This window comes from Carlito syrichta, unplaced genomic scaffold, assembly GCF_000164805.1.
Source record: "Carlito syrichta isolate Samal-C Ts95f unplaced genomic scaffold, Tarsius_syrichta-2.0.1 Scaffold308795, whole genome shotgun sequence".
Taxonomy (NCBI): Eukaryota; Metazoa; Chordata; class Mammalia; order Primates; family Tarsiidae; genus Carlito; species Carlito syrichta.
In genome coordinates this window covers 187,056-210,630 of record NW_007252891.1, presented here as the reverse complement: position 1 = coordinate 210,630, position 23,575 = coordinate 187,056, and the positions used below count along the sequence as shown (strand labels likewise).

At 46.9% G+C, this 23,575-nt stretch overlaps 1 protein-coding gene across 1 annotated transcript in view; it reads right to left on the bottom strand.

The window, feature by feature from the left end:
• Nucleotides 1-16,972: 16,972 nt before the first annotated feature.
• Nucleotides 16,973-23,575, bottom strand: part of RHOJ (ras homolog family member J) — a 97,670-nt gene continuing 91,067 nt past the window's right edge. Inside the window, exon 6 of the mRNA XM_008065702.2 lies at nucleotides 16,973-17,315. Within this exon, the coding sequence (XP_008063893.2) occupies nucleotides 17,169-17,315 (147 nt within the window). The 3' untranslated portion in view covers nucleotides 16,973-17,168. The remainder of the gene's footprint in view (nucleotides 17,316-23,575) is intronic.

The window sequence follows — 23,575 nt, the reverse complement described above, 5'->3', positions numbered from 1 at the left end:
TGACATCCAGGCTCCGCCTGGGTTTGTCCCTCTCAGTTGTGGCCCAACTATGTGGGTCTGACATACAGAGGCTTGCTGGGGAGGAGGGGTTTTGGGTCAGCCCTAGACACACCACTGATCTCTTTGGAGTCCTTTGTCCTTTTCTGGATACACCCTTTGTGTCGTGGCTGGATCAGGATAGGGGGGTGGGGTGCCTAGAACTCAGCACTTGTCAGGTCTCTGGAAGTTTGTGCTTTCAGGGTATTCCCTCTGGGTCATAATCAATCCCTGAGTAGTTGATCCGCCCTTCACAGAGATTGGGTCTGTTGCTCCATGGTGAGCAAGTCAGAGCACTTTCCTGCCCCGCCTTCAAGATGGTGGTGGGTGCCTCTCTGGTCCTCTTCCGTGCGACTTTGCCTCTGGGCTCCCTCTGCAGCCCCTGCTGCCAGTGCCCTGCCAGGCACTGAAGTGGTGAGGCAAAGCCTGGAGCAGTCTCTCCTGCCAATGGTGAGGGAGAGCCTGAGATGATAATTTTTCCTCACTGCTTTCCACAGGAAAACTTCTGTCCTTTTTTTTTTTTTTTTAAAAAGGGCACTCAGCTTCTGCGACCTCGGAAGAGCCAGGGACCAAGCAGAGAAGCTGCAGCACCAGCTATTGCACCAGGGACCTGGCCACTTGCTCTCGAGCCCCCACTTAGACAGTCTCTCCCAGCATTTTCTTCCCAGGGAGGGACTGTTGATTTAAAAAAATAATAATAACAAAGAAAAAGAAAATGGCGGTCCGCTTCTGCATCCTGGGAATCGCTAGAGTCCAAGCCCAGACACTGTGTCACCAGCCACCGCACCGGGAGAGCCCTGGCCGCTAGCTCCCTAGCCCTCCCTCAGTCAGTCACTCACACACCCACTCGCTCACCCGCACGTACACAAAATTTTCTATACACTCACCCGCTCACACCGGGACTCGCACAGTCTGACTGGCTCAGCCGCCATCTTCCTAAGGCCCATCTAGAAGTGTTTCTTTCTTTTTTTTTGAGTTGGAGTCTCACTCCGTCGCCCAGACTGGAGTGCAGTGGCCGCTCCCGGCCACCGCAGCCTCGAACCGCTGGGCTCCGGCGATCCTTCCGCCTCAGCCTTCCGAGTAGCCGGAACTACAGGCATGCGCTACCACGCCCAGCTGATTTTTTGGTTTATTGTAGAGATGAGTTCTCGCTGCCCAGGCGGGTCTCGAACCCGCGGGCTCAGGCCATCCACTCACCTCAGCCTCCCAAAGGCGCGGGATTACAGGCTGAGCCACCGTTCTAAGAGGAAGGTTTGGTTTCGCTTTTGTCTCTTGCTGGAGCAAGCTCAAGGGGCAACTGCGGAAACATCTCCTTGCTGAAACATCCACGTGATAGTGAGAAACAAAGTCCAGTCGAAATTGTCTGCTAATTTCAGCTTTAGGAACATCTGAGCTGACTTCACAACAGAGCCACAAATGAGATAGGAAGGGAGTGGGCTCTCGGCGGGGGCTTTTTCTTCTTCAGCACTTGATTATTTCATTGTGCCTAATTCAGCAGAAATGTTTTTATTCAGGAGAAGAGAGGCCTTTCGTTCTCTTGGGGTGGAAATTTATTTTATTGTTGCAGTAAAGGCACTGAGAATCAAACATGTTAAAATTACAAGTAAATGGATTCTTGAAGACGAATGGATTGTTGGTGCCGGTTTCCCCCACCCGCGTTCGCTTCTGATGAAGAGGACGAAATAGTCTTTAGTCCATGGCCTGGGGAAGGAGGTGGCTGGGTTGAGGGGTCCCGTGCTGTGGCAGGCCTTGGTCAAAGAAGCTCTTTTGGCAGCTTACATTAGTGTTTATAAGGAAGACATCAGGGTAACATTTGCAATAAAGAAAATGATCTTTGGCAAGATGGTTTTGGGATTGGGTCGAACCCAAGAATGTCAATGGCTTTGGCTAGCCAGGCAATTCCCAGAGGTAACAGCTGATCCAGTTTAAAATGTTTCATTTGATGGGTCATCTTGGGACATAGGTGGATTCCTGCTGCTTGGAGCATGCAGGACACCTGAGTGAAAGTCCTAATGTCAGACCTGTGTCTGCATTGTAAAGGGAAGCCATCTGCAGGAGAGGGAGGGGGTCGATCTTTCCTGGAGAAGATGGGTCCTTACAATTGACGTCAGGTCCTTATTCTGGGATCAAATCATGACATCCTAGCCAGGAAACCGGCTAGGCCATTTCGAGGTACGAAGAAAGTGGTGGTGCTTGTACTGTTTTCTGATTTGTTTGAAGGTAGGTGTGATTTGCCTTCAGAGTTTATTCAGTGACAATAGGATTTGAATATGGTGATAAACATTACTGGGACCATGTTTTATTATTCCTGCCCACACCCCACCTGTGTACAAATTACAATTTTTTTCAGGGTTCTTGTACACAGGTAGGGTGTGGGCAGGAATAACAAAGCATAGTCCCAGTGATGTTTAATAAAAATATGTTGAGTAACTGAACAAAACTTTAGTCTCTGATTAAGGCGATAAAGATATGAGTGTGTGGAATGAGTCTGTCCTGTTTTGAGTACAAGTTGTTTGTAATCAATTCTTATTCTGCCATCTAGAGCTCTGTATCCTAAGAAATGAAGATAGACATTTCACCAAAAGTATCATGCTTCAGAAATTTGTTTTATCTTCATTTTGTAAGTTTATAACTTCATGCGATAGAAATTTTTCTAATTTCTTTATGGAAAATAATTTGGGGAACATTTTTTCTGTCCTTAAACAGAGGCACTTCAGATTTAGCAGATCTTTCAAACCAGATGCTGCTTTTCTGCTTTTGATTCTAAAATATGCATATTGCTTTACTGCAGCTGGGTAGAACATGACAAGAAAAAGAAAGGACTCTGACAGTCTTTTTATTCATTCAGTAAATGTGAGCAACTCAAATATTAGCCTAAGGAATAGTCAAAAGGTAGCACCTGGGACACGGGCTAAGTTGTTGGTTTCTTCATCAGGCAGCTGTGTGTTTGGATATAAAGACAGATGATGAACTTGGGCATTTTATAGACCAGTATTTCCTCAGTTTCAATGTGTACACAGATCACTTGGGGAAGGGCCTGTTAAAAATGCAGATTCTGAATCTGTAGGTCTGAACTGGGCCTGAGATTCTACAGTCCTTCCTTGCTCCCAGGTAATGTCAATGCTGCTGGTCCCTGAGCCACTCTCTGAGTGGCAAGGGGCTAGACAATTTCTTTTCTAACAGATGCCTGGGGAAGGAAATCTTCTTGAGCGGCAGATGGAGACACCTGCAGAAATCAGAAATAAGAGGAGGGAAAAGACTATGTAATGACTTAAAAGTCAGAACACGGCACAAAATAAATGGCATGGTGAAGAGGACACGAAAGAACATTCTATTAATTATGAAAAAGGCACATGGATTTGCCATGACATAAACTGCAGATTGTTGAGAATGCCATCCCGGGAGCAGGTTAGCGACTCCTCCCTGGACAATCATCTCTGTAGAGATTGCATGGGGAGGAACACAAACTGTTACAGTCTGGATAAAATTCTGCTGAGATGTACTTAAACAGCAATTACTGTTTACTCGGAACAAAAAACAATTTAAACCAGGTGATGAGAAGCATGTAGAATTCATTAACTTTCTTGCCCGCAGCTTCTCTAGGAGAAAAGCATCTGATTGCTTAAAAAAAGAAAAAAAAATTTTTTTAAATGGCAGATGGAGTTAATTTTAGATGTGTATTTACAAAGTTGCCCCAAACATACTGCCTTATTCAGAGGTTGTTTCTATTTTTTTCCTGGAGGACGAACATAAACTCAAAAGATTGACTTTTGCCGAGTCAGAGGAGGCTGGGTGCTAAGGCGGCTTTAAGGTGAGACTCAGGCTGGGCCCTGGGGGCCGTCTCCCTGTAGTGCCCTAGACATCATAACCCCTATAACACCGATCGGATCCTATTCAGCAACGATCACCGCATCTACTGGAAGGTTTGGAGGACGTGGCTAAGAATACAACAATTACTCCTGCATAATATCACAGAGCTTCTGAATCACTGTAGAACTCACAGAACAAATTAAAATTGCCAAAGTAGAACATATTTAAAACACACGCGCGCCAAAGTAACTCTAGTTTTTGACATAATATCCCCTAAGGAGAGAAAAATAGATTGTGCTCAAGATTATTCATGCAGCTTTTACTCTAATTTCCTGTAGAGGAATTTCAAAGCCAAGAACTGTTGTTGAAACTTGCAGCCCATCATTTCACAGGGGAGCCAAACCCTTTTTGACTCACTCCTCCCCCAACCCAAAGCGATCGTCAAAAAAGTATGGCCAACCCTCTGATGGCTGAAGGGCTGCTGAGTAGAGCCTGGTCCTTTAATTTCCTTTTTGGTCTTGACCACTGAAACACCACAAATTATTGCTTTATCTCATAGTTTTGCATTCTGTTATTGTGGTAGTGTATTATAACAGCAATCTTTCTATTGAGAAATATCCCATTAAAGATGAATAAATATTATTCACACATGTATATTCATACAGAGCAAATGTCTTTCCAGCTATCTCAGAGTCATCCTTTTCAGGTTTTAAGTCATGTTCATGCTCAAGGAACTTTCAAAATCATTTATTCACTCATGTTTCTTGCTAAGTTTCCCTTCACTGTCTGCTCTCTACAAGCAGAGGATATATGAGAAGGAGAGAGTGAGGTCTCACATTACTATCACAGACCCAAAGAGCACTGTGAATTTTCAGTGAATTGTGAGATGAAAGTATCTAGGATCATCACATGATTAGCCTTGTTGACTAACTCTACTTAGATACCCAGAACCGTGGAATGTTCCTCACATGAACTATTCCTCCTTTCTTCCCTGTGCCTCTGGAGACCAGGCAGATGTTAGCAACTCCCTGAGAGACTCGTCAGGTGTGTTTTTTGCTTGTGTTTGGTTTTAGCTTCCTCTCCATTCTCTGAAAGTTTTCTTTTTCAAAGTGCCTAACTTCCTTTGTTAGAAACTAAGTTTCCCTGACCTTCTCTTTGCCTTTCTGTTTCTAATGGTCCTTGAAATGAAAATAGTTTGTTGAGCTTCCTTAGGCAGCCAACTCAGTGCCTCTAGAGAATAGCTGGTGACCCGTGGTGCTCACTGTTGAGAGAGAATGCACGTTTTGCATTTTGGCAGCTAAGCATAGGGGTGGGCTTAAAAATAAACACTCAACTAGTTATATAATAATCTGTAGCATTATATAAAACAGTCCTTTAAAGCAAAATTTCAATGTCTTTTTGAGTTGGGATCTCACTCTGTTGCCCAGGCTACAGTGCAGTGGCATGCTCATGGCTCACTGCAGCCTCAACCTCCTGGGCTCAGGTAACCCTTACACTTCAGCCTCCTGAGTAGCTGGGACTATAGGCATGTGTCACCATAGCTACCTAACTTTTTGTACAGATGAAATCTCACTATGTTGCTCAGGCTGGTCTTGAACTCCTGGGCTCAAGCAACCCTTGCATCAGCCTCCCAAAGTGCTGGGATTATAGGTGTGAGCCACAGCATCTGGCCTACAATTTCAATTTATTATCCTCCATCACTTTGGTCTCATAGATGTGTTTGCTCTTATGAATGTGATATGGCATCTTGAAAGGTTTACATCAAGTCAAATATTTCTTCTTGAAGATGCTCTACTTTGGAAGGTACTGCTCACAGGAACTTATACCCTAAATAATGACATTTTTACTGGCTTCAAATTCTGTATTTAGTTTTCTCCTAAACTTGCGAGTGCGGTTACAATTGCTGTTTTACTACAATGCAACACTGTTCTCTTACTGGTGGTCCTCTGAAAATTGTGTGTGGTTATATCCACTTCATGCAATACTTTTCATGAACCAGAAATCTTCCAAATGGTTCTTTGCATATCATGATCAGACATATTGTCACTGAGGTCTCAGGACCAAACTTCCCACCTTGCCATATGTGTATAGCTTAGATTTTGATTTCCTGGCTTAGTGCTTTCTGGTTTAAGGTTTGCTATCGTTATTGTCTTCAGTAGTGGTTCTTTGACTATAATTTTTCTTGGCAGAAATCAGTCCAGATTTCTTTTCTGTGTGGACTTAGGATTCCGTTAATGCAACCAACCAATCATCTGGGTGAAAAAAAAAGTCTGTCAAATTAGCTACTTATTTGAGCCATTAGATTAGGATTAAAAATTGCTGTATACTGTGGATTCTGGACATATTAGTGCATAGGTCAGATTCTCATCTCTAGCTCATTACTATGCAATGGCTTACCTTATTTATAGTGGCCTAACTACACGGAGTTATGTGGGTAAAATAGCAACTGGAAACTAGTGGATAAACAGATGCAACTCCAATGCTATCCCTACAAAACTCCAACTTAATGTGTGTGATAACGAATAAATTATAGTCTTGAGTTGAAGGACACTGTATGGGAAGCAGAAAAGCTGGGATCTGTCCCAGCTCTGCTCTACAACATACCTTTCTTAACACACCGAGGCCTGAGTTTCTCAGCTGTGCAATGGGGAATTGAACTATCACTTCTGAGGCCTTTTCTACCTCTGAGGAGTCAAGACATTATTCTCAGATGGAGATCAGCTGCCACTTCTTGACTCTGGAAGATGGTGTGGACCCTTACTTGATCCTTCTTCAAATTTCTAAGTTTCAGGTCAGCTACAGTGGCTCACACCTGTAATCCCAGTACTTTGGGAGGCCAAGGTGAGAGAATTGTTTTAGCTCAGGAGTTGGAGACCAGCCTGGGCAACATAGCAGGATCTTGTCTCTACAAAAATAAAAATATATATATGTGTGGATGTAAGGCCGGAGGTACCGGAGGGTGGGGCAGGCCTCAACAAGATGGCTCCAACCCAGACCAGGAGAACAATGGGCGAGAGTGAGCCAGCAAAAATGAGTAACCGGAACTGAGACTCCAGCCGCAAAGCCAGCCAGTACCTGTTACAGTGACTCTAGCAACCCCGTTCAGCCAATCGCCAGCAGATGTGACAGCTGTCCCAACCAGTGATTGCTCTCCCTGACCCCCTCACAGTTTTCTCAGTGTGCCCTTTATAAACCCGTCGCCCATCTTGCTGGGCGCGACTTCTCTGACCCACAGCTACATGGACCGGTGAACCTCGCCTGGAACTGCACTAATAAATTTTTCTTGGCTCCTTTGTTGCCGTTTCGCCTGATCTGGTTTCGTTTACCTTACATTTGGTGCCGAAACCCGGGAGGATGGTGTGGGGCCCCAGCGGGCTCCCCCTCCTCTCCCGATCCGGGACCTCTCTCGGGAACAGGACCTGGCCCCAGGACCTCAGACAACGCGGTGAGTCCCTCACTTTCCCTGACTTCTCCTACCCTCTGGGTTGCCCAGTCCAAAATCACAGCTGCATCTGGGCTCACTCCTCTGGCACAGAGCCTTTGGCTCTGGTGTAGTGGAGATATCCCTATCTCCGGATCGCCAGCTCTATAAAGGAAGCGGATCTTCCTTTCCATCCCTATTCTGAGTGGGTCTGGGATGCTGGGCTCGCTTGTTTAGGGACCCGGGGACCGCGGACGGAGGTGGCGATCATGGGAAGCCAGCCTTCTAAAACTGAGGCTCAGACCCCCTTGCGGTGTCTCATATCTAGTCTGACTACTCTGGGGTTGTCCGAGGATATCCGGAAACGGAAGCTGATCTTCCTTTCCTCCCAGGCCTGGCCCCAATGTCCTCTGGACAATCAGTCTCGCTGGCCCCCCAGGGAACTTTCGATTTTGGCCTCCTCACCGATCTCAGTAATTACTGTCACCAGACTGGGAAATGGTCCGAGGTCCCCTATATCCAGGCCTTTTGGGCATTGCACTCCCACCCAGACCTCTGTGTCAAATGTTCCTCGGCCCAGGTCCTCCTGGCCAAATCCCCTAATAGGGGCTATCAGCCTCTCCCGGCATCGAAATCTTCCTTTGCAGATCCTCTGGAGGACCTTGGCCTTCCCCCTCCAGCTCCTACTCCTTCTTCTCCTCCCCTCCCGTCCGCCTCTTCTCAAATGTCTGCTCTTTCCCAACCCCCTCCTTATCCAACCTCCTGTGCCCAGACCTCCTCCACTCAGGCCCCTCTGGTGTCTGCTCCTCCTTACCTCCCGTCTCACCCCTCCTCTATCCGGCTCTTCCTCCCAGCCCGCCATCTCTAATTCCTTTGTCCTCAGCTCCAGTTGTTCCGGGTGCGGTCGGCTCCCCTCCCCCATCCACTTCCGTCCCTATTGCCATGGAGGCACCGCCTCCCTCCTCCAGTCCTGTCACACCTGACTTCTCTGTTTCCGGCTCTGCCCCAGCCACCCACAAGCTGTACCCTCCTCTTCTGTCGTCACTGCCATCTTGCCCTCCTTCCACCTCATTCCCTACTCTCACCCCACCGCCATCTTACAATCCTACACCACCCTCTAAATGGACCAGCCCTCTGGTTACCAGGTCCTGGGCCCAGTTATTGGCCCCTCTCTGGGAGGTGACAGGTACTGAGGGACTGGTTTGGGTACATGTTCCCTTCTCCCTGGGGGACCTGTCCCAGAATGAAAAGTGCCTAGGCTCCTACTCTGCCAACCCGACTGCCTACACCAAAGAGTTTCGATACCTCACTCAGGCATACGCGCTCACGTGACACAACCTCCACGTGATTTTAACCTCCACCCTCACTCCTGAGGAGAACGATCACGTCACCTCAGCAGCTCAGGACTACGCTGATCAGGTACATAACTCCGACCATTCTTTGCCAGTTGGGGCCACGGTGGTGCCTGCCAAGGACCCACAATGGAACTATCAGGATGGTGCCACAGGGAGGACTAGGAGGGATCAGATGGTCCACTGCCTTATTGCAGGGATGGAAAAGGCGGCTCAAAAAGTCGTTAACTATGACAAACTGAGGGAGATCACACAGGAGCCTAACGAAAACGCAGGCTCTTTCCTTAATCGTTTAACAGAGGCTCTTACCCTTCACACTCGTTTGGACCCTTCCTCACCGCTGGGGTCCACAATCTTAGCTACCCTCTTTATCACCCAGTCTGCTCTGGACATCTGGTGCAAGCTTAAAAAGGCAGAGGAGGGCCCCCAGACTCCACTCTGAGACCTGGTGAATATGGCCTTTAAAGTTTATAATGCCTGAGAGGAGGAAGCCAAGGCCATATGGGCCCAGAGGCTAAAACAGAAAGTGGCCCTTCAAATTCAAGCCCTAGTCGCTGCCCTGTGGCTGGCACAATAGGGGCCTCAGAGCCCCTGTCTCAGGAAACAGTCTGATACCCGAACACCTCCCGGAGCCTGTTTCAGGTGTGGCCAGGAAGGGCACTGGGCAAAGCAATGCCCCAACCCCAGGCCACCGGCTTGACCTTGCCTGGTCTGCAGACAAAAGGGACGTTGGAAGTTTGAGTGCTCCCTGGGGGAGAACCATCCCCCGGCGACAGAGTTTTGTGGGGAGCCGGCTCTCCCAACGGGCCCCTCGCCAGAACTCCTGGGCCTCCTGGACGACAGAAGTCACCTCGACTCGAACACCCCAATAACCCTTGCCGAGCCCAGGGCCACACTATGGGTAGCGGGTAAGTCCATCTCCCTTTTGGTGGACACGGGGGCTACCTATTCTGTTTTACTCTCCTTCCACAGGCCTTTTTCTCAGGTCTCGGTTGTGGGCATCTTGGGGATACCCTCCAAGCCGCTGGAGACGGGTCTGGTGTCTTGTTTTTTTGAAGGCCATCCCTTCACCCATTCATTCTTAGTTACCCCTCCTGCCCAGCCCCTTTGCTGGGACGAGAACTTCTGTATAAGCTCGGGGCATCTATCTGCCTCACCTCACACCGAGTTCCCCCGAATCCACTCCTGGCCCTCGCCTGTGCTGTCTTCTCCCTGGAGCCTTCGTCCGATTTCCCCATTCCCCCCCAAAAAGTTAATCCAGTGGTCTGGGACACTTCCACTCCTGTGGTGGGCAATCACCACACCCCAGTCCTCATTCGCCTTAAGGATCCCTCTTGCTTCCCTTCCAGGCCTCAATTTCCTATCTCACATGCCCATCACAAGGGCCTCCAGTCCATTGTTAACCAGCTGCTCCTCCAGGATCTTCTGGTTCCTACCAACTCCCCCTGTAATACTCCCATCCTCCCGGTAAAGAAGCTGTCTGGTGCTTATCAACTGGTGCAGGATCTGCGGATAATCAACTCTGCCGTAGTTCCACTGCATCCAGTGGTCCCTAACCCATATACTCTCCTATCTCAGATAGTCCCCACTACCACTTATTTCACAGTCCTGGACCTTAAGGACGCTTTCTTCACCATCCCCCTACATCCAGACTCCCAGCCACTCTTCGCCTTTACTTGGGAGGATCCAGACACCCACAGGACCCAACAATTAACCTGGATGGTCCTGCTTCAGGGATTCTGTGACAGTCCCCATCTTTTTGGCTAGGCGTTGGCCGAGGACCTATCCGCTTATGACTCTGGGTGTAGCACTTTCCTCCAGTATGTAGATGACCTCCTCCTGTGCAGCCCCTCCGTCTCTCTCTGAGATACGGCCTCCCTCCTTAACTTTCTAGCACAGTGGGGATACAGGGTCTCCCCTTCCAAAGCTCAACTCTCTACCCCACAAGTCACCTACCTAGGGGTGGCCCTGACCCCCACCTCCAAGGCCCTCATCGTGGACCACACCACCTCCATCAGGGAACTCCTACCCCCCACCTTAGGTGCTGAAATCTTGTTGTTCCTTGGGCTGGTGGGCTTCGTTAGGCATTGGGTCCCCCATGTCGCTATACTTGCTAAACTGCTATATGCTGCAGCTAAGGAAACTCCCACCGGCCCCCTCACTTCTCCCTCAGCTGTAGCCCGCGCCTTCGAGACCTTGCGAGACACGCGCCTAGCCTCCCCTCCACTTATGCTTCCTGACTTTCGCAAGCCTTTCCTCCTGTTCACCGAGGAAAGAACTGGAATGGCAACCGGGGTTCTGGCCCAACCGGTGGACCCTCTCACCAACCGGTCACCTTCCTGTCTAAACAGTTGGACCCTACCATCCAGGGATGGCAGCCTTGCCTCCGGGCGCTGGCAGCAGTGGCTTGTTTAACCAAGGAGGCTCTAAAGCTTACCCTTCAACAGCCGGTTATGGTCTACTCCCCTCACAGACTCCAGGGCCTCTTGGGTCATAAGTCATTATCCTTATTAAGCCCTTCTAGGGTCCAGGAGTTCCACCTTTTATTCATAGAACACCCCCAAGTGTCTCTTCACTCATTGCCGCTTCTAAATCCAGCTACTCTCCTTCCCTCCGCTAGCTCCTCAGTTTTGCCTGAACATTCCTGTGTGGAGCTGGTAGAGGCCCTTAGCCCCCCTCGCACGGGACTCTCTGACCAACCTCTGTCTAACCCTGATCTCACATTCTTCATAGATGAAAGCTCAACTAGGGGGCTGGACGGAGGCTGCAGGGCAGCCTATGCAGTAATCTCTCCTCCCACCGTGGTGGAAGCTGCCTCACTACCACGAGGGACTTCTTCCCAGAAGGCAGAGCTGGTGGCACTCACCCAAACATTACAGCTGGCAAAGGGCCGCAGGGCCACTATATATACCGATTCTAAGTATGCTTTCCTTATCGCCCATAGTCATGCGGTGATCTGGAAAGAAAGGGGGTTCTTAACCACCCGGGGAACTCCGGTGGTCAACAGTAAGGCCATTCAACATTCACTCCAGGCCCTACAAGAACCCAAGGAGGTAGCCATTGTCCACTGTCGAGGCCATCAGATGGGCACAGACTCTGTCATCCAAGGAAATGCCCTGGCCGACGCCATGGCCCGCCAATTTACCTCAACCCAGGATGCCACCCCTGTCCTGTTTCTTTCTCCCTCCCTAACTCCCGTACTCAGAGGATGAACAACAGTGACTCCTCAGCCAGGGTGCCGTGGCTGGGTAACAGGGGTGGATGTACCTCAAAGACAGAATAATCCTTCCCCAGACACAGGCAAAGGAAATTGTGGCCACAATCCACCAGTCTTTACACATTGGTCCCGAGGCCGTGCATAGGTTTCTTTCCTCGATTTTCTCACTGCAGGGTCTCCGAGAAACCATCAACCAGGTTCATATGGCCTGTCAAACCTGTGCATATGTTTCCTTTCAAGGAGCCCTCCGGCGCCGACAACAGCCCACCAGCTGCAAGAGTGTCTCCATGGACAGGACTGGCAGGTGGACTTCACTCATATGCCAAGACACAAAAAGTACTGATACCTGCTGGTAATGGTAGATACCTTTTCAGGTTGGATCGAGGCCTTTCCCAAGAGCCGGGAGACAGCCTCGGTGGTGGTTGAGACCTTGGTGGAGCACATCATCCCTGCTTCAGCCTCCCGATGTCCATCCAGTCAGACAACGGCCCGGCATTCATTTCCAAAATCACTCAGCTGGTGGCCGAAGCCCTCAACATCATCTGGAAACTTCACATCCCCTACCGCCCTCAGTCCTCGGGTAAAGTGGAATGGGCAAATGGCCTCCTGAAGGACAACTAACCAAACTTTCCCTGGAGGTAAAACTTTCCTGGCGCACTCTGCTTCCTGTTGCTCTCACTAGGGTGCGTGCGGCTCCCCAGGGGCCGGTCGGCCTTAGCCCATTTGAATTGATGTATGGTAGGCCTTTTCTCATTAACCAGCCTTCCTACAACTCCTCCGCCACTAGCCTCCTACCTGCCCTACCTCTCACTCCTCAGACGCCTCCTATGAGAGCACACCGACCAAACTCTGCCCCAGGCCAACTCCACGTCTGACCCACGGGCAGCCGTCATTCTACAGCCTGGTGATGAGGTTCTCCTTCGAGAGCTCCAACCCCGGTCCCTTCAACCTTGCTGGATGGGACCTTACATAGTAGTCCTTACAACTCCTACCATGGCTAAACTGTTAGGACACCCCTCGTGGTACCACATTTCTCGACTTAAGCAGGCCCCTCCCAACAATGAAGTGTTGAAATCTAATGAGGTGGAACTCCTCCAGTTACAGTTTAACCGTATTGATGCTAGTAAGCCTAACCAATAACTTTACGATGACATGGGGAATGGCTGACTGGACTTGCAACCGATGCATCTCTACAGGAAAAACCCAACTCTACCAGCTGGTTCCCCGTACATGCTATCATCAAAAATTTTGTGCCAACTAGGAAAACAAAAGTACTGGGCTGCAGTAATGTTAAGAGATTTCCAAGCGGGCTGCCCAGGTGGCAGTGGTACAGTCCGCTGCTTGGGAACAAGACCCCCCACCAAATCCCCAAGGAAAGATACCCCCTTGCCTCACTGAGTGTTCAACCTTCCATTCTTTTGTCCAGGCACCTTGCTATGAACAAGCCTCAGTCTGCCTCAGACCAACCAAACAACAGACCTGGATGAGACGCAGCGTGCCTCTGCCCCACCGTTGTAATAGTACCCGGTAACCAAAGCCTGCCTGTCCCCTTGGTTGGTTCCTGAACGTCACAGGTAAGGCAGGCAGTTGAGCTCATACCTCTGCTGGCGGGGCTGGGTATTACCGCGGCCATGGAAATGGTGGCAGCCGGGCTGGGCCTCACTTCACTTTTACAAACAGCTCTCCTCCCAACTGATCGAGGACATACAAGTGGTGGACACGGTCGTAGACTTACAAACACAACTCGATTCCCTGGCTGACATGGTCCTCCAGAATCAATGGAGACTAGACTTGCTAACAGTGAAAGAGGGAGGGACATGCCTATTTCTTAGGGAGGAATGCTGCTTCTATGCCAATAAATCAGCGATAGTCAAGGACAGAATTAAACAATGACAAGAAAACCTCCAAAAACAGAGAGAAGACCTGACCGGAGGCCCATTCTCAAGGTGGTGGCAACCCCAGCTCCTAACGTGGCTTCTCCCTGTTCTGACTCCAGTGATTGTTGTATTTATCCTCTTGTCAGTGGCCCCGTGTGTTTTTAGGTTTCTCCAACAGCGCCTGGCAGAGCTCTCTCGAATAACGGTCAACCAACTACTGTTACATTCATACTTGCCCCTTCCGTCTGAACCACCTCTGGCCCCATACCAGCCTTAAGACTCCCCCCCCACGTCGCCCCTCCACAGCAGGAAGTAGCTAGAATGAGCCGGCTCCCCTATGACCAAAAGGCTGGAATGTAAGGCCCGAGGTACCGGAGGGCAAGGCGGGCCTCAACAAGATAGCTCCAACCCGGACCAGGAGAGCAATGGGCGAGAGTGAGCCAGCAAAAATGAGTAACCGGAACTGAGACTCCAGCCGCAAAGCCAGCCAGTACCTGTTACAGCAACTCTAGCAACTCCGTTCAGCCAATCGCCAGCAGAAGTGACAGCTGTCCCAAACAGTGATTGCTCTCCCCGACTCCCTCACAGCTTTCTCAATGTGTCCTTTATAAACCCGTCGCCCATCTTGCTGGGTGCGACTTCTCCGACCCACAGCTACATGGACCGGTGAACCGCGCCCAGGACTGTGCTAATAAATTTTTCTTGGCTCCTTTGTTGCTGTTTCGCCTGGTCTGGTTTCGTTTACCTTACAGTGGAGTATAGTGGTGTGTGCCTGTAATCTCAGCTACTTGGGAGGCTGAGATGGAAGGATCAACTGAATCTAGGAGGTGGAGGTTGTCGTGAGCTGTGATTATGCCACCGCACTCCAGCCTGAGTGACAGAGTGAGATTCCAACTCTCTCTCTCTCTCTCTCTCTCTCTCTCTCTCACACACACACACACACACACACACACACACACACACACACACACACACACAAACAAAGAAAAAAGAAAAGAAAAAACCCGTATGTCTCTTCTGATCTTTGATTTCAGGACATAGTTTTATTCCATCTTATGGCAGAAAACACTTCTTAGTGAAACAAACTAGATCTTGCCATGAAACAAGGAATAAATGATTAATTTGGTAGAATGGCATTCACTAATTTAGGTTGCTTTGTTTCACATTGTTTTATTTTATTTAATTAGCTCCTGAGACCTCTGGGAGCCTGTGCTCCTCCATCCAGACCCTAACAGTCTCTATCCAGTTTCGGGTTTTAGGCAAGAGAGTGATCTTCCCTCTGTGAACAAGTTCATCCCTGTGGCCCATTAGGGAGGTGATGACCTGGGGAGCTATTTGCTTGTTGAGTGCACACATCTGGAAACAAACTGCTCTCCATTTTTTATTCACATCAATGGGAAGTGGCTCTTTAGCAAGATGTAACTATGCAACAATGTAACAAAACTGGCTAATAGCACTTCATTTATTACAGGGTTAAATGCTCATTACTGTTCATAAAGGATGAATTCATAACCTTTGTAGAGTTATAGTTCATACACAGTTGATTTCCATTTACAAAGGCAGAAAGTCCTTGTTTTCTCTAAATGTCAAGCTTTGACTTACAAAACTCCCGTTTTTCTTTTAGGTGGAGTGTGTGTGTATTTAAGAGATTATTTAGCAATTAGGAAAGAAGGGAAATAGTACTTGCAGTGTAGAAGGAAAACACTTTTCAGAAATTTCTAACAAACAAACACCTCCAAGTTGAAGGGTTGTCATGGAAGTCTTAACAGAAGAAGATCCATAGCACAGGGATTCTTTTCTTCTGAGCTTCCTTCACTAGCAGAAGGGACTAGAAAGACTGGCTTTTTCCAAAAGAGGGAGCTTGAATCTGGAAAGTCTTAAACTAAAGTTGGTGTAATTTCATATTGCAAAGATGCATTTTGCTTATGCAATTAAATAAGAACTTAAGTGCCTACCTGGATGGTTCCAGAGCATTTGTAAGCAAATAAGACTAACTAGAAACCCCCATCGCCTCTAATGAAAAGGAAGGAACTCCCTCCCTCCACGATACAAGAATTCCCGGATGTTTGGAACTGTTGCACATGACTGGGCACATGATTCCCTCCTGGGAACTTTTGCTTCCCCAGGATCAAAGTCCCTGTTCTATGGAGCACATCCTTCTGGAAGGCAGGGGACAACCGGATCCAGGGCGTGATACCCACGGGTCTGGCTTCTAAACAGACATTTGGGAGGATGAATGAGGAAGGAGAGAGGCAATGCTGTGGTATCAGCTGTGACGGGAAAAAGTCACTTCAGTGAGATGGGAGTTTATGTGAGCCAAGCTGAGGAGCACTTTCAGTTGAAGCAAGTAGAAAAATCGAGGCACTTATACTTTACTTTTAGGTATTTTTAAACATTTGCTTTTTCCTGCCCATTGGCCGGATCCTTCTTTTAGTTCAGGTTCTATCTGGGGAGAACAAAAGGATCTGAGCGTGAGAGAACCTGTGAGGTCAGGGAGGAAAGGGCATGGCCTGGGGCAGGGAGGACGCAGTAAAGTTCACTTGGCTGGATACAGAACATTTGAAAAGCCGGGTCCTGCCATATTCTTCCCTCAGTCAATTTGGATGAAAAGCGGAAATACTACTTTCATGTTTGCTACAGCTCATTTTTAGTTTGCCATGGCAATATAATACGGAAAAAAGCAAGCCTGTTATCAACGTAAGCCTGTGTAGAGCGAACCTTTGTCGCAAATGTGGACCTACAACAGTTCAGATGGTGTTTTCTTTCAATCAGGTTCAAAAATCATGACTCTGGAGGTTTCCAGAAGTTTTAAAGTTTTCTCGTGTCTTCCTGTAACCAGGCATTCAGAGGTATGTGTTGGTTCTAACAGCTTTGGTAGAAACATGCTGAAAATAGAAATGACTGACCATAAAACACCTTGTCTTTAGGCTAATTTGGTATGGATTTGTAAGGTCTGGGTAAACTGGGAGTTAGTAAATTTCTTGGAATAATACAAACGAATGTGAGACACATGGGCAGAATAGCAAACTCAGAAAAAAAAAAAAGATTAGTATTGCAGTTCTAGGTTTTGTGAAAGGCATCAAGTAAGGCCACCGTCAAGGACAGGCACTGTGTTCCTCTTTCGGCTTTCCCGTCGTGATCGCCATCAGCTTCATGTTCACGGGCTGGGAGGTATAAAATGCAAGATGGCCTTTGGCTTTGTTTCCCTCATGTTCAGCAGCCGCAGTGTCTGAACCCTGGGCCCAACCTCGCTGGAGAGTGTGCAGTGGGATGCTTCTGGCTGGCAGGGAGGGTGTGGCAGCGGTGCGTGGCCGAGCTCCCAGGGTGGATGGGACGAGCCTCAGTGGGAAGAAAAGTCCTTGCTGGTCATGCCCTCCTGTTTGGCAGGAGCTTGGTGAGAGAGCTGGACTGCTGTTCTCTCCCTTCCATGGGGTGCAGGCAGGTCTCCAGCAACCTCAGATAATCGAACAGCAGCTGTGACCCTCAGAGCAGCACTGCTTCTTTTTCTTGGGGTGGAAAATGGTGAGGATCGCTTCATCGAAAACTGCTTTGAGGCCTTTCTGAGTCAGGGCCGAGCACTCCAGGTAGCACTGAGCTCCGATCTTAAACACAAAGGAGAGAAAGACATGAGAGGACCAAAGAGAGAGAGAGACACAGGGGTCCCAACCCTCTGCCCAGCCAAGTGATTACTTCTGCTTGTCCTGCAAACAACCTGGAGGGAGGGGGCATTAGTTCGGACTAATTTTTTGGCATTTCAGTTTGCATCTGCATTCTAATTTTTTTGGTATTTTTATATTTTCAAAATATTTTTATATTAGCCATACATATATGAGGATCGCTTCTGGAAAACAATCTGTTCTGAAAGTGATCCACAGTCATTTATTTCTAACATAGGAATATAAAAAAATACAAAAATCTAAAAAAGTAGGAGAGAATTCAAAACCAGGGGTATGGTTTACATATATCTTGTGAAGAACAAGCCTGCGTGGTGTTGCTTTTAGTACCGGGTTATCTGTAGGCAGAATGTGTAAGCCAAGTACAAGTGAAATGTATCCCCTTGGTATAGAATGAGGCAAAGTATCAACTCGGTTGATACAGAATCTAGAAAGAGAGTGGGTGATATGGTTTATAGGTTGCTCTTGATTACGAGGTGCTACTGATAAGGTATCTCTCAGCAAAGTAACATCTGATTAGCATCATTATTCAGTTTTAACATACTTTAGAAGGCATATTTAAAAAATTTAAAACTAAAACAAAAACGGGATAAATAAAAATCAGAAAATGCATTTACTGCAGGAGACATTCTCCTTGTAAGTGTACAGTCTGTTTGTTTGTTTATTTATTTATTTATTTAGTCAGAGTCTCACTCTGTCACCCAGGCTGGAGTGCAGTGGCACGCTCATGTCCACCTCAGTGTCAACCTGCTGGGCTCAGGCAATCATACCTCCTCAACCTTTCAATTAGCTGGAACTATAGAAGTGTGCTACCACGCCCGGCTAATTTTTTGATTTATTGTAGAGATGAGGTCTTGCCAAGTTGCCCAGGCGGGTCTCGAACTCGCGGGCTCAGGCAATCCACTCACCTCAGCCTCTCAAGCGTGGGATTACAGGCTGAGCCACTGAGCCCGGCTTAGTCTGTATATTTAAATGATAAAGTATTTTATACTGAAGGCTTTATTTTGAAGCTTTTGATGATTTCATACTATGGTATAATTGATAACCACAAAATCCCTATGAGATATATAGAAATTCAGGCCAGAACTGTAGATTATCATTTAAAAAAATCTGGTCAGGCACAGTGGAGTAATTCATGCTTGTAATTCCAGCACTTTGGAAGGCAGAGGTGGGAGAATTACTTGAGCCCAGGCATTCAAGACCAGCCTGGGTAATAAAGTGTGAGACCTCATCTCTACAAAAAAAAAAAAAAAAAAAAAAAAGCAAGGAGTAGTGGTGGTACACACCTATAGTCCCAGCTACTTGGGAGGCTGATGCAGAAGGATTGGCTGAACCCAGAACCCAGGAAATCAAAGCTGTGGTAAGCTGTGGTTGTGTCACTGAATTCTAGCCTGGGCAGCAGAGATCTTTACTCAAGTCAAACCCCGACTTAAAAAAAAGAAATCACAGGCCAGTGCAGACCATGTTTGGTACTCAGCTTCACTGAGGGAGACCTGGGGTTTTAATTGCTCACAAGCCCAGTATGAGCCAACACTATGACGTGGGCCTTTTACTATTAAAGACATCTGGAGAAATGACTTTATTTTTTGCTTCACATTATAAGAATAACCTTGAAAGATTAAAGCAGATTCAGAAGAAGATGGCTAGGTGGTGAGCTTCTAGAAACCCCAGCAGACAAAGGGCCGAAACAAGGTAGCAAAATCCTATGCCTAATATGTCCAGTAGCGTGTATAAATGAGCAAAGCAGCTAGTGCAAGACAATAGGGAGAGGTGAGGACTGTGGTGAACTGTAAAGTACATGCTCCCCCTAGAGTGGGCAGTCTTAATCAGCTTTCAACTGAGATGTTGGGTCACTGCTGCCCATTTTTGTATTTTTTAAGAGCTGGAAATTTGGATTTTCATTTATTATTTACCAATTAAAAACATCCTTAGTGGGCCAAGCAAGACATTTGATGTGGGATATATTTGGCAGCAACCAGCCAGTTTGCAATGTGTGGATCAAAGAAACTTGTGGTTTGACTTAGCACAGAGTAGAAACAGCCCCAGAAAGGTAAAATGACTTTCTTAAGGGCAATCAACTAGAAAGTGAAGGAACTTGACGTAGAGCCTGGGACTCTTGATGTGTGTTCTTTTCCTCGCCCCATGACGGTAATTGTGACCCTGTGACCCTCATCACTCAGCTCTGGGAGAAGCTGGTCAGGTTGGCAGATCATGGAATGAGGTTGCCCACTGATGTAAAAGGCCACAGATGTGAAAACTAGGCACCAGATGTGTTGTCTGTGTGGGGCCTGGAAACGGCTTCCTGACTTCTTCGACGGATATGACGCACTTTTAATTTTTTTCTTGACAAGAGTGGTTACTGTCTGAGCCAAAGGAAAATACCAAAAGAAAAGATGTTGGATGTCGAAAACCTATTTTATGGCTTTCATTTTGACTGTGGTTTGACCTTTAGACGAGGAAATAATTTTAAAAATAATTGAAAACAGATACAAGAAGGAATAAAGGACAGGGAATTTTTTGTAATAACCATGAACTTCTCATGAAATGCCCTCTGTTGCTTTTTGGGGTTGTGTTCAGTGCTTGATTTGAACACCATGCAAAAAGCACACTAACTGAATGGCTTGACAACTTGTATTGTGACCACTGTCGTCAGTTATGCTGAAGAAATACCTAGAAAGTGCTGTGCTGCCATTCTATTTGGAATACTGCCCCGCCAATGATCACAGGCCTCGGGTTGATCCTGGGAATTCCAGGAGAGCTGGGAGAGCTTGCTCATGCTTGGGCCCTGCAGGACGGACAGGGTACACCCCTCCCCACCCCCAGAGAGCTGCTTACAGCCTGTCAAGGCTTGCCTTTAATGGTGTGGGAGGAGCCCAAGCTTGTCTCTCCCATTTCTGACATTTCTGAAGATAATGAAACATTAGATAAAGGCATTGTTGTGTAACTGAGCTGATATAACGTTATGTCGGGCTGATAGTTCCAGGAAAAGGAGCCAATGGATTATGGGTGTGATTTGGGAAATACGTGTCAGAATCAGAACCCTGGCTATGAGGTAGGTATTGTTACCTTGTGTCAAGTGCTCTGAGGGTCAGACAGAAGAATCCATGCTGGTTCAGGGAAAAGGCACAGCCATGTTAGAGGGATTGCTAAAAAATCATTTGTATCCTTAAAGATGCAAAATGGAAAACTGTCTCAAGGAGCTATGGCTTTTCTTACCGCAGCGTCATCTGCTTCTTGGAGCAAAATGACCCGCACAGCCAAATATTTAGAGTCCATCCATGGGAGTTTGGGATTTGAGGATCCTTGTTTCAATACACATGGAGGCAATCTGGGACATGCCTTGCCAAAATGACTTATTTTCAAGGAAAAAGTAGAGATTGAGGATGTAAACGGAAAGAACACTTTTCTGATAACTTTATTTTTTTTACTGTTTTTTTCTTTTTTAGTTGAGGTTTCACTCTGTCACCCAGACTGGAGTGACGTGGTGTGATCTTGGGTCACTGCAGCCTCAAACTTCTGAACTCAAGTGATCCTCCTGCCTCAGCCTCCCAAGTAGCTGGGACTACAGGTATGCACCACCAAACTCAGCTAATTTTTTTATTTTTTATTTTTTTTGTAGAGACAGGGTCTCACCATGTTGTCCAGGCTGGTCTCAAACTCCTGGGCTCAAGCAGTCCTCCTGCTTTGGCCTCCCAAAGTGCTGGGATTACAGGCATGAGCCACCACACCTGGCCTCTGATAACTTTATAGTAGCTAAAATGCATTGTCTCAAAAGTGGAAAAGTTTGTCAGAGATGCACAGAAGACACAAGAGTCTGACAAGAAGAAACAACAATATCAGTGTTATGATTAAATTGCTGAAAGAGGCAAAATGTTTCTAGGCTGGATGGATTTGCTGCTGATCTTTTGAAGAATATAAAGCAGAGATGCCAACTCAAGGGTCAATAATATAACTGTGCTGCTTGAGGATAGATAATAAGGAGTGTAGAGTGGTAGGGACTGTGGCAAACTGAAGGGTACATACTTCATCTAAAATACTGTTTAAGGGTTGCAGTTGATGAGAAAAAGCTGGCCTAGAGTTGCTAGACCTTCTGTTTTTTTTTAAAGAAGTAAAAAATGTGTATATTTATGGAAAGTTTCCAAGTGTTAAATGTTGGCTGCTAAACTGCATTAAACATACTTGTGTAGACTGATCAAAACATTTGTGGGTGAAATTAGGCCTATCAGTCGCCAATTTGCTCCTTCTGCTTTCAAGGGTGTCTTTGCACATCCTGGTCTCCTTGTCTGGAATTTTTGCCCCCAGTCCCCTAACTTTGACCACCTGAGAAACTCATCCTCATCCTTCAAACCCGACTCAAAGTGTTAACTGCTTCAAGAAACCTCTGAATCATGCTTCCCCGAATGTGTTGGCCTCTCCCTCCTCTCTGCTACCTGGTACTGTGCCCAGACTTCTGTTACTGTATTCACACAGTTGACATGCTTCTGATTGCCTGTCTCCCTCTTTCCTGCAGTTGAACTTCTGTAACTCAGATGCCAGCAATGAAGTGACTTTAGGTGACCAGGGGAGAAAGAGAAAATGGCCACCCCACAAAACAAGGCAGCTAACCGTGACTCAGTCAGGAGGAGGAGATTAATGCCTCTAGTTGATGAACATGACTGAACATTGATTACAGAATTTTTGCAGCAATTTTGCTGCTTTAAATCCCACCTGTGCAGGTTAAACACCCAGCAGGAAGCTTAGTAGGTACAAAGTTAGAGTGCCAACAACCTCACAGGGTGAAGAAGAGGCAGGAGAGGACAAAAAGGAGGACAAAAAGAGGCCAAGGACCAGAGAAGGGAAAAGGGTAAAGTGTGTCAAAACATGCCTTAGAAGTCTGAACTCAGAAGAGCAAGTTTAGGTTGTGGTGGACGGAATTGGGAAGGAGAATGCACAAAGAATTATTTTAGAGTTAAAAAGTGTCGCGCCCAGCATACAGCTGGCACATATCAGGTGTTTAATCAATTATTGTTGAATAAACCCAGCAGCATTATGGACACATGTGTGAAGAATAGAAAAAACGGGTTGAGTATTAAATACTATAATAATAAAAAGGGCTGGACTCGGTGGCTCAGTCTGTAATCCCAGCACTTTGGGAGGCCGAGGTGAGTGGATTGCCTGAGCCCGTGGGTTTGAGACCCGCCTGGGCAACTTGGTAAGACCTCATCTCTACAATAAATCAAAAATTAGCCGGGCGTGGTAGCGCACGTCTGTATTTCCAGCTACTTGGAAGACTGAGGCGGAAGGATCGCTGGAGCCCAGCAGGTCAAGGCTGTGGTGGCCGGGAGCGGCCACTGCATTCCAGTCTGGCCGATTGAGTGAGACTCTCACTCAAAAAAAAAAAAAAAAAAAGAAATGTGGCTCATATACACAATAGAATATTACACAGCCATAAAGAAGAACAAAATCATGAAATTCATAGCAACCTGGATGAAATTAGACTTCATACTACTGAGTGATCTTTCGCAGAATCAAAGATCTGAGTATCACATGTTCTCACTCATAAGTGTACTTTGAACAACTACTGTAATACTATAAGAAACGGATTGACAGTGGTGGAAAACTGGGGGTGGAGGCTGGGAGGTGGTAGTAACGTTAATTGATATCTGCCTGGGAAAGGGGGGGCACACCTCATCAACAAGGGTACCTGCACAATGAAGATGTGTATACCTAACCCTTAGTGGTACCCTATAATTTTAAAATAATTTTTTTAAAAAGAAAAGTAATAAATAGATAACACATTTCTTTTTAAATCAATGGTTCAAAATATTTATTTAGAAAAAACCCTTAGCTGAGAAATAGCAGAAACAAAAGAAATGTCACATTTTATGCAAACAACAGAATGCCATGCTGAATTTAGTTTCACAATAAAAGTCACATATTCCCATGTGTAGCCAGGAATGCGAGTGTGGAGAAAAGAAAAGGAGAATTGAGAGAGAGATAGAAGATAACTCTTTCCTTAGTACAAGTCTTGTTTGGAGAGAACTTCTTGAAAATTATGAGTTAGGATAGCCCTAGTCTACCAGCATACCATAGGCAGAGGCAATGCACTCTCCTAAAATGCAAGATTTGTGTCAGTTCTCTTCCTATGGGGGTTTGGTTCCACCAATGAATAAAGTTCCCAATTCTACACTAAGCTCATCTTTTGGATC